The sequence below is a fragment of the Chanos chanos genome, chromosome 1 (genome assembly GCF_902362185.1).
Source record: "Chanos chanos chromosome 1, fChaCha1.1, whole genome shotgun sequence".
NCBI classification, from domain to species: domain Eukaryota; kingdom Metazoa; phylum Chordata; class Actinopteri; order Gonorynchiformes; family Chanidae; genus Chanos; species Chanos chanos.
In genome coordinates, this window is record NC_044495.1 from 58,377,905 (window position 1) to 58,388,942 (window position 11,038).

At 45.2% G+C, this 11,038-nt stretch overlaps 1 protein-coding gene across 1 annotated transcript in view; it reads left to right on the forward strand.

Moving 5' to 3' along the window:
* pdlim2 (PDZ and LIM domain 2 (mystique)) overlaps positions 1-7,028 on the forward strand; it is a 41,142-nt gene extending 34,114 nt beyond the window's left edge. Inside the window, exons 7-9 of the mRNA XM_030769604.1 lie at positions 4,530-4,669; positions 5,357-5,468; positions 6,566-7,028. Of these exons, the coding sequence (XP_030625464.1) occupies positions 4,530-4,669; positions 5,357-5,468; positions 6,566-6,758 (445 nt within the window). The 3' untranslated portion in view covers positions 6,759-7,028. The remainder of the gene's footprint in view (positions 1-4,529; positions 4,670-5,356; positions 5,469-6,565) is intronic.
* The last annotated feature ends 4,010 nt before the right edge of the window (positions 7,029-11,038 follow it).

Genomic DNA, 11,038 nt, shown 5'->3' on the forward strand with positions numbered 1-11,038 from the left:
TGTAAAAACAAAAATGCAATTGAAACTCGCAGCTCCAAGAAAAATCTTACAGCTGATCACGTTACAGAGCTGATACCATCCAGTGTTTGTCTGTCTGCTCCTTTTGACCCGTTTAACTGGTTGTTTTGGTGAGATCCTAATCCAAATGTCAATCCCAGCGTTGTCTTAGTGGTAGATTACGGACTCATGACACTTGTCCCCTGCGTTATCGCTGTCAGCCCTGTTCCGAAACGTCTCGGACTAACAGGAACGGAAAGTTGAACTCTTAACAATCTCCGAAACGCTTCTCTGAGGGAACCTCAGTCGTGTTCAGCCTCTGGTAAACAACCGTTCCTGGACTTGTCACGTAGTTGTCAGGCTTTTAGTCTCGTGGCACTTCAGCCCCGAAGGCTTTTTGGTTTGTGAGGTCTCTCTCTCTCTCTCTCTCTCTCTCTCTCTCTCTCTCCGTCTCTTTCTGTCCCTCTCTTTTTCTGTCACTCTTTCGCCCACTTTGCTAATCAGAGCGGCTGTTGTTGACTTTGTGTGTGTGTGTCCTTGTGTTAGATCTGACCCTGGGTTTTTTCCTGTGTCTGCTGCGTTGGTGTTTGTTTCCATAAAGAACATGAGGATAGAGAGGAGAGGAGAGGAGAGGAGAAGGTTTTGGGAGGTCTAGGAGAAGGAGTGCAGAGGGGGGGTAAATGGAAGAGGGTTGGAGCCGGTCTGTTTTCAATTTGAAGCATGTTCTTTAGTTCAGAACTGAACTGGAACTCAACATCATCAACTTTTATTTTTAAGATTTATAGAGTCTTCGGTTCTCTCTCTCTCTCCTCTTCTTCTCTCTCTGTTAGGTTACCTCAATTTCAAAAGCTTCTCTGCTGTTCTATCTCTATCTATCTATCTATCTATCTATCTATCTATCTATCTATCTATCTATCTATCTATCTATCTATCTATCTCTCTCTTTCTCTCTCTCCCTGTGCTCATAGAGACTTTCATAGTTCGCCCCTCCCCGAGTAAACAGAATACACACACTCATTATTTCCCTCCAGCAAACACTTACTCTAACATACTTACCAAAGCACACACACGCACACACTCACACACACACACACACACACACACACACACACACACACACACACACACAAAATACATTTCTTACTCTCGCTCTTTGACATGCCTGTACCTATAAACGCACATGTGTTAGCAAACTAAGTCTGGTCACGCAGGTTTTAGCTTCAGACACACCTGACACACTCCTCACACACACAGACACACACAAACACACACACACACACACAACCGACACACTCCTCACACACACAACCGACACACTCGTCACCCTACCAAACCCATCCTGGGCTTTTCACCTGAACAATCTAAACCCCACAAAAACCCCACCTGTCTGCTTGTCTGTCTGTCCGTCTGTCTGTCCTGCCGTCCATCCTTCTGCCTGTATCTCTGTTTGTCTGTGTGCTCTTTAAAGGAACACCACAATCTACTAAACTATATTAAATACAGTCCCTGACAGTACTAATATTGAAGCGATTCTGATCATCATAATCTGAATATTGTGTATATAATTAGCCTGTTATTACAGCGTAAGTGTATTGTAGAATGTTTTCTCCGTCAGACAATGACTTGCTCTGTTCTTACTGAGGCATCTCTCCCCGGGACTTCTCTTGCTTGGACTTTGGATATGAATAAGTGCTCTATAACATCCGTCTATATGATGCAATCTGGATTTTTTTTTTATTACGTTGAGAATGGAGATTAAAGGCCAATGTGTGTGTGTGTGTGTTGCGAAAAGCCATGTGAGTCAGACTGGCCAATAAGCAGTGAGAGGTGAAACATTACCTGGACTATCGGATCGGTCTTTGGCTTGGTGTAGCGTAGCGTAGCGTAGCATGACTACTGTGATACTGTGGGTCATACTCTGCTCATGTGGTGGTTTGTGGATCTATATAAGCAATGTTCAGCCTTACTGTCTATGGTAGCTACATATCAACTGTGGATGAGTGTGTGTGTGTGTGCGTGTGTGTGTGCGTGTGTGTGTGCATGTGCGTGTGCGTGTGCGTGTGCGTGTGTGTGTGCGTATGCGCGTGCGCGTATGTGTGTGTGTGTGTGTGTGTGTGCGTGTGCGCGTGTGGGTAGGTGAGTGTGTGTGTGTTAGAGGCAGAGAAGGGTGGGGAGAGGGAGAGATGGTAAGAGACTTGTTGACAGTTTGTGTATATGTGCAGGTGAAAGCAGTACGTCTGTTTGTGCATGTGCACACATGTGTGCGCGTGTGGGTAGGTGAGTGTGTGTGTGTGTGTGTGTGCGCGTGTGGGTAGGTGAGTGTGTGTGTGTGTGTGTGTGTGTGCGCGTGTGGGTAGGTGAGTGTGTGTGTGCGTGTGCGCGTGTGGGTAGGTGAGTGTGTGTGTGTTAGAGGCAGAGAAGGGTGGGGAGAGGGAGAGATGGTAAGAGACTTGTTGACAGTTTGTGTATATGTGCAGGTGACTGCAGTACGTCTGTTTGTGCATGTGCACGCGTGCGTGTGTGGGTGGGTGAGTGCGTGTTCTTGGACATCTGTGTTGGCCACTGGTTCTGTGTGTGCGTGTGTGCGTGTGTGTGTGTGTGTGTGTGTGTATATTGGCTGCTGGCTGCATATGTGTGTGCGTGCGTGCGTACATGTGCATGTGTGCGTCTGTGTGTGTCTCTGTGTGTGTGTGTGCGTCTGTGAGTGTGTGTGTATTGGCTGCTGGCTGTATGTGTGTGTGCGTGCATGTGTGCATGTGTGTATGTGTGTGTGTGTGTGTGTGTAGTTGAACGCTGTCCAGTATCTGCAGCAGGGATAATTGGAACCCCACACATGGGCTGGAATTCTCCATAAAAAGCCCTGATTGCGTTTCCACTGGTGCAACACTGAAGAATGTCTGCACGGACCGCCTGCCGGTCAGCTACTGTATGAACCGCTAATCAGCTAATGAAACAGTCACTTTCTGCAGGCCTAACCCAGACCCCCCAGAGACACATACACTTTCACTTAAACGCAGCCAGGGACCAGCCTGCCTCATAAAAACATACCATCCACCGTCATTCTCATCACTCTAAACTGGAGTTATGGGCTGAGAGAGAGTGTGTGTGCATGTGTGCCTGTGTGTGTGTGTGTGTTTGTGTGTGCCTGTGTTGCGTGGATATGTGTGTGTGTGTGGAGGGAGGGGGATTGGGGATTGGGAGTGAGGGGTCGGAGAGGAAGGGATGGGATGGGATTGGGGGGGGGGGGGGGGGGGGGTAGACTGTAATGTATGTTTGGATGGTAACTCGTGGTACCTGAGGGGTGATCTGGAAGGGTTTAGACACAGCAGGAGAGAGGACTCACTGTCTGCTCTGTGGCTCACACACCCTGACGTCTGTGGGTTATTTTTTTATTTTTTTTAAACACAGATACTGTAAAACCGCGGTGCGTTTTTGGCTGTTATCTAAAGATAGTTAAACTTTATAACAGGTAAAAGCTTCTGTCATTTGTAAATGTATTCTTGTACTGCTGGTAATGTTGTGTTAATCGTTAAAATAGTTTGGAGGGCCTTTTTACGAGTTGAGAGACGCGTTCTGTGTTCTTTCACACTTGTTGTTTCGCCTGACACAGCAGGGTAAGAACGCTGAACAGACTGATGAGTGGTGACAATGTGTAGGCGTCAAATAGGAGAACACTGTGTATGGAGAGAGATCTGTGTGTGTGTGTTTCTTGTGTTCCCTGTCATGCTTACGAAAGCATGCTTACACACACACACAAAGTCACACAAATGCTACCGCATGAACAGACTTGCTCAAACGCACACATAAGAGCACATGCGTGCGCGCACACACACACACACACGCACACACACATACACACACACATATTTTCATTATGGAGCTCGTGTCTGTTTTACCCTAAGGGCATCCCCACAAAATCTCTGCAGCCCAACTACATAGCTAAGATTGTGTCTGTGTGTGTGTGTATGTGTGTGTGTATGGGAGCGTGGAAGACACGTGTGTATATATGTGTATGCGTGTTTGTTTGTGAAAAATGAATACTTTGACTGTGATATACATAAATGAAAACGTGACAATGAGAAGTTGATGATAATTTTCGGGTGTGGGGGGGGGTTGGGGCGGGGGGGGGGGGGGGGGGTTAGAATCAGAATGTCTGAAACGTCCCCCCTCCCTCATGGATTTCTCATTTCCGGTGGATTACACTCGGCCGACCCCACATACTCGAATCCAGTCCACAGGCGTTTCCCGCTGCTTTCCTGAGAACGATACGGACAAACCACTCAACCTGGCCTTCGCCACGCGCTCATTCCACATATTATGTTCTTTTCTCTCTCTCTCTCTCTCTCTGTGATTTATGGTTATGCAGAGGGTCAGAAGATAAAATATCTGCAAATGCTGCTTATCATCAAACCAGACAGTACAGTCTGTTAATACGCTGGGTGAAATGAAAACAGTGATGAATGATGATGAATTTGGATTTTGGACATGGAATTTAATCTCTTTCCCCTTGTCTCTCTCTCTCTCTCTCTCAGTTCGGACTTTGCCATGCAGCGGTTTGACCGGGACTCTGAGGTCTATAAGATGATTCAGGAGAATAAGGAGTCGCGTTCAGCTCCTCGTCAGTCTAACACCTTTAAAATGCTGCAGGAGGTTCTGGAGGCCGACGAGAAAGGTGCGTGAGCGTGAGCGTGAGTGTGTGTGTGTGTGTGCGTGAGCGTGAGTGTGTGTGAGTGTGTGTGTATTATGCCGTTGATGTGGTGGTTTCAGTAGGAAAAGAAAACACGGGTCAGGTCTTGGTGACGTTTGGATGTCCTCGTAACCTGTTATGAGTCAACAGTTTTGCTGTCTGTGAAGAGTTGTTCAGTGTGGAACGGGAGTGCTCTGGCACTGTTGGAATGAGGAAGAGAGCGACTGAGGAAAAAGACTGGATGAACACACTAAGCCTCTTCTTTATTCACCCTCTTTTTCTTTTTCTTCAGTGACAGAAGAGCCGTTATCAGAATGGCTGTAATAATTCATTAGTATGGCCCTAAGAAATGTATTAGAAATAACAGTTTAAGAATGATCTTAAGTATGTTTTGTGCGTGTCTGTGTGTGTGCGTGTGTCTGTGTGTGTGCGTGTGTGTGTGTAGTTTCATCAGCATGATAACTGTAACACGCAGTTTCCAGTGAGGTTATATAAATACAGGCTACAGTAAATAAATTTATAATTATATGTAAATGTAAAAATATATACACAGTGGTTTAAATGATGATTAAATCATGATTCAGAGATGTTTTGTATGCTTTTGGCTCTGATCCGTTTTCTTTTTCTTTTTTGTTTTTTTCTCTTTGTTTGGTGTATGTGTGTGTGGTGCAGAGGCAGCTGTACGTTTCCCTGGGAAACTGTCGCCAAGCCAACCCAAGCCTGGGTCGTCTGTCGCCGGGGTCAACAAATACCACACCTGCGAAAAATGTGGCACAAGCATCGTGTACGTTTCTCGGAAACACACACACACACACACACAGACAGCACTAGCAGGGGGTCACCCCACCTATGTTTACCCATACACACACACACACCTCCTCCCCCCGCCCTGACATGTCTGTTAGCATGTTGTCAGTGTGTGTGTGTGTGTGTGTGTGTGTGTCTAAGGCTTTCATGAACATGAGGGATGATGACTGATGTTGTAGTGTGCTGTCACTCTGTAGACTTAAGGCTTTTTCAGGACTTAACAGGCTCTGGGTTGTTTGGTGTATGAGTGTGTGTGTGTGCGTGTGTGTGTGGAGTTTAGAAGTAGCTGGGATTTGATGTGACATGTTGTGGTAACAGTGTGTGTCTGTATGGGGTTTAGAAGTGGTTAAGGGGAGTAATCCAGCATGTTGCAGTAACAGTGTATTGTTTGTGTAAAGGATTCAGTGAACAAGTGACATGATGAGTGGAGACAGACAAGCCTTCTGTTGTTTCTGTCTTTAACTCCTTCTATGTCGATACCACTATCTTAAAGCATAACTATGTGCTTGCGTGTGTGTGTGTGTGGATGTGGGCAGGATGTGTGTGTGTGTGTGTGGATGGGAGCGTGGGCTTGGGTGGGTGTTTGGGTTTGGGTTTGGGCGTGTGTGTGTATGGGTTTGGGCGTGGGTGTATGCGTGTGAACATAATGAGTATAATGACTCACCTGTCCCAGCCAGATTATCACGATCAGAGAAACTGAATTACTCGTCGTTTATTTACGTTAGTTAACGAACTGCACTGGGTTTTTTTTTGCTGCTGGAGAAAATTATTCCATCATTAATCAGAGCTAATCAACCATGTATCACTCTCTCGCTCCCTCCCCCATTCACTCACTCTCTCTCTCTCTCGTTCGCTCACTCACAGGCTCATCCATTCATTCATCCATTCATTAATCTCAGTAATCTGCATTTATTGTTGGTTGTTGCAGCAGTAGTAATATTTTTCTTTCTTTCTTTCTTTCTTTCTCTCTCTCCCTCTCTCTCTCTCCCCCTCTCTCTCTCCCCCTCTCTCTCTCTACCTCTCCCTCTCTCTCTCTCTCTCTCTCTCCCTCTCTCTGTCTCTCTCTCTCTGCAGTACACAGGCTGTGCGGATCATGGATGACCGGTTCCGTCACCCGGAGTGTTACACCTGCACGGAGTGCGGCCTGAACCTAAAGATGCGCGGTCACTTCTGGGTGGACGACGAGATGTTCTGCGAGAAGCACGCCCGCGAGCGGTACCACGGCCCCGGTGCCAACGCTCGACGCACCATTTCCCCCCGTCACTGAGCCCCAGCCGCCCGTCACACCCCCACCCCCACCCCCACCCCTCCTCACCCCCACCCCCTCCCCCCTCTTAACCGCTGAGGGCAGGCACCCGTCAGACAAAAAACACACCGCTTCGGACCGGAGGACCGGGAGATGAACACTGGGGGAGGGAAGAGGGATTTGGGGTGATAGACTCAGTCGGTAGAGTTATAATTCCTATTGTCATTAGCGTTTAAATGCTCTCAGATTAAATCCTTCTTTTTCAGCATTTCCATGACACCCCCCCCCCCCCCCCCCCCCCCCCCCCCCCCCCCCCCCCCCCCCACTTATTATATGCTTGAAATTATTAGCAGTTTGTTTTGAATTAGGCAACACTTTGCACCCTGGGTTTCTATAAATGCTTTGTTTTGTGTGTGCGTGTGTGTGTGTGTGTGTGTGTGTGTGTGTGGGTCTGTTTCGGTTTTGGTTTCGGTTTTGGTTTTGGTTTTCTCACAGGCACAGTATCTTGAATGAATGATCATTTCGGGCTGTGACTTGTATACTGGAGGTTATACACACTGGACTGTGTGTGAAGATCAGAAAAAGAGAGAGAGAGAGAGAAAGACGAGATGTCTTTTCGCCGTACCTTTCTTTCATCATCATCATCCTGATTCTCTATGCGTATGATGTGACGCTGGGTGGCAAGAGTAGAAAAAAACCCCCCCAAAAAACTAAAACTAGATCAGTGACACCTTCCCCCTGAGCAGCCAGTGTGTGTGTATGTGTCTATGTCTGTGTGTGTGTGTGTGTGTGTGTGTGTGTGTGAAGTGCCTTGTGATTTCCCTGCATTGTTGGTGCTCTTCTCTCTTTGTAAATGCCGACGCAGCTAAAGTTCTTGTTTAGATCGGGACTGTTTCGATCTTGTTGGTAATGCTAGTTAACAGTACGCGAATACGTCTCCTTCCTCTGTATCATACACACCTTCATTTAGACCAACCTTCTATGTTAATCACTTTCAATTCCGTTTGTATTATTAAACAGGGAAATACACCATATTAAGGCAATAATAATAATAATACAGACAATATTGTTTGTGTAAATATATATAATTTGTTTTTCTTTCATTGAAAACTGTGTGTAATATGATAGTGCTCCTTTAGGTATTTCAGCGAACAGGGTTTGCATGTTCTGTTTTGTTTTTGTTTGGTTTTTTTCTTTGGCCTCTTGTAAATTTATTTTTGTGTGAAGAGGATTGTTTATGATGATACACACCACTCAGAGAGAGAGAGAGAGAGAGAGAGAGAGAGAGCACTGGAGTGGATGTCTGAATCACATCCCTGTCTGTTTTGAACATGCGTATGGAGGGTTCATTTCTCTGAGAGCTGTGCTTTTGAGTGTCATCTGTTTGGAATGTTTCTGCTTCTTCTCTAACATTATCTATACCTGTCTCACCCTTTCCCCTTCAAATATATTATTTACTGATGAGAACAAGTGTTTGGATGTTTGTCTCTGTGGAAAGCCGAACCAACTCGTGTTTATGTATGGGTGTGTGTGTTTGGGAGTGGGGGGGGGGGGGGGACTGGTAGTTTGTTTGAACCTTGAATCAAAATGTAATTCTTTTAATTCTGTGAACAATCTGTGATCCCAAGTCAGACAGACAAACAGATGGATTGATAGATATTAGAACATGTTAGTCATCTTTTCTGATTAAATGAATTGCTTGTCAAGCTGTCCCTCACTAAAAAAAAAAAAAAAAAAAAGGGAGGGGGGGGGTTGTCAAAATTTCCATTCGTTTTTCCTTGTTCAGTCACATTAGTCTCAGGTAACGTGTGCGTGACACTCAGTGTACGGGTTAATTCAAGCAGAGTGAATTTCTCTGAGAACTTCAGCTCCACAGACACCGTAGGATCGGTTCGAGATACGGTGATTCGTAGACTGTGGCTTTTACGAACACGGACCAACAGACTCCATAAACTTACACAACTAGAGGAGATCTGAATTGGCATTCTTTTATGCAAAGGAGCTGTAGGATAAATTCAGAATACAACCCCCCCCCCAAAAAAAACGTTGTTATTTAGTTACCTCTTCATCGAAATTCTTTTACAACGCCATTAAACGTAACAACTGTTATGCATTTGACCTGTACTCCGAATAATTTTAACAATGGGAAGTATTCCTTTTCTTAATGACATTCAATCATTTCCTCATGTTAGTCTTGCAGTCAAGAAAATTCCTAGAGGCCCCGCAAACACTAAATGGTCTCAAGCTGGTCTTTTGAAGTGTAACTATTAAAATGCATTTTTTCCCCGCTGGTTCATGTCGTGTTTTCCCCACCAGAGGGCAGCACGCACACACGCGACTAAGAGCATGAGAGCTTTTAGAAGCACAACGTTATACTAGTATACTAAACGATACAGCTCGAAATAAGGTCATGTAATTTACGTGAAGTTATTTTTTAATAATTTCACTCTTAAGCATGGCTCTACATTAGAAGATAAGGCGATTTGCTTACTCGAGTTGTGATGTATTTGTTTCCCTCTAAATGACAGGAGACTGACTGTTCGTGTCTCGTACTCTTAGATGAATGAGCTGCCAATACAATTCAATGCGCCTGGGTAATGCAATCAGTCAGGGCCTAGGATCGTCGTTTTAGTCCTGGCAAAATGCGTGCGGGTTCAACTTTGTGCAATCAGTCTTTCTCCGAAAACTTTGTTGAACTAAGACCTACTTTCTGACACGAGACTGAAGGAACTACGACCCAACGAATGGGGAAACAGACTAGCAATTAGCAATTAGCGGTATGTTGGTTTAAATCCCAGGTGGGACCCGTCGTTTTTCTTTGCGCTAACCGCAATTAACGTACGCAGTTCTGGTGCCTCCGTAGGCCTCTAGTCTGGTTTCTGTGGTGAAACTACTATTGTATTGCTAGTGCAGTGTTCATAGCTGTCTTCTTGGAGCAAAAGCAATACGAGCATTTACAGGACAGACAAAAGGCTCCATTTAAAATCGGTACTTCCTAGATTTTTCAATGTTTTATACGCGCATATAGGCTATACTACGTAACTTCACAAGGATACCCATAATCACTGAAACGTGTCGTTTTGTATCAGCAAAATTATTGAAAATTATCAAGGGGAGATTGAGAAACTCTCTCGTCCTAATTTCGTTCTTCGCTTGGGTTTTGCGAGGGTGATGAAACTAACTGAGAACGTGAAAAAGTTGGACGCCTAATGTCGTACTGTCTTTGGAGGGTAGTAAGATATTAATGATCATTTGCAAAGAACCGCTGTATTGCCAAATGGATATTGATTACATGTTCTTTAATCTGTCGCCAGCACAGCCTGGAAGTAGGCCTACTCTGTTCTTGTTATAGCCTATTCTCTCTCTCTCTCTCTGTTTGTTTTCTCTCCATTATTTATGGTTCTTTTCCAACAAATACTCTTTTTCTCTTATTACTGGAAGAACAAAAACCCGGCCAACACCCTGTGGAATATCCCATCATTCAGCACAGTTTATCGCCGCGTGCCCTCAGGGCGGCCCGCTGCTCCTTCACGGAGAGTCGCGTATGATAACACTGGAGAGACTTGAAAAAAGAGAGAGAGAGAGAGAAAAGAGAAGACCGGACTTACTGATACTATCCTCTGATACTGATTCCTGACCCTCTTCGCTTGTCGTGTGCACTTATACACCATCGCTGTCATCTGCACTAAATACTAGGCTACCAACACTGCCTGGAGACAACGTTTCAGTGTATTCACAACGTGTTTGTAATGATGTCCGTTAATTAATTTAGGCGTCTCTACTGACGCTTTTCAAACAACTTGTTCAACAGTTATCCCAATGCACCCCTCGAATCTTTAAAACGAATGAATTCATTACCTCTAATTAAGTACAGAGGAAAGCCAGTCAATTAGATTTCAATTGGACCGCTTCCATTGGACTGAACCTCTTCAAAGCAGTACCACGTTTAATGCGGCGGAGTGTGAAATGTAGTAAAGCCATGGTAATTTCTAAACATTTAAACTGCACAGGGGAAAACAAGAGAAGGCACATCGGTTACTCACTAAATGATTTGGTCAGGCGGATGTAAAAGTTTGTTTGAATTGCCGATGGCCGCGGGCATCCACCAGGGTGTGGAAAATGAGAATTAAAGTGAAGGTAGAAATCTGCACGCGGTCAGAAGCGCAGGGTGGAACAGTGGGCAGTCATGGCGATGATTGGTCCTGATTGTTTCACAATGATGTGTACTGCTTATTCTCACAGCACACTGAAGCTCGTTACTGCTCACTGATTACTTGAGCATGAGCATTACTATAAGGCTG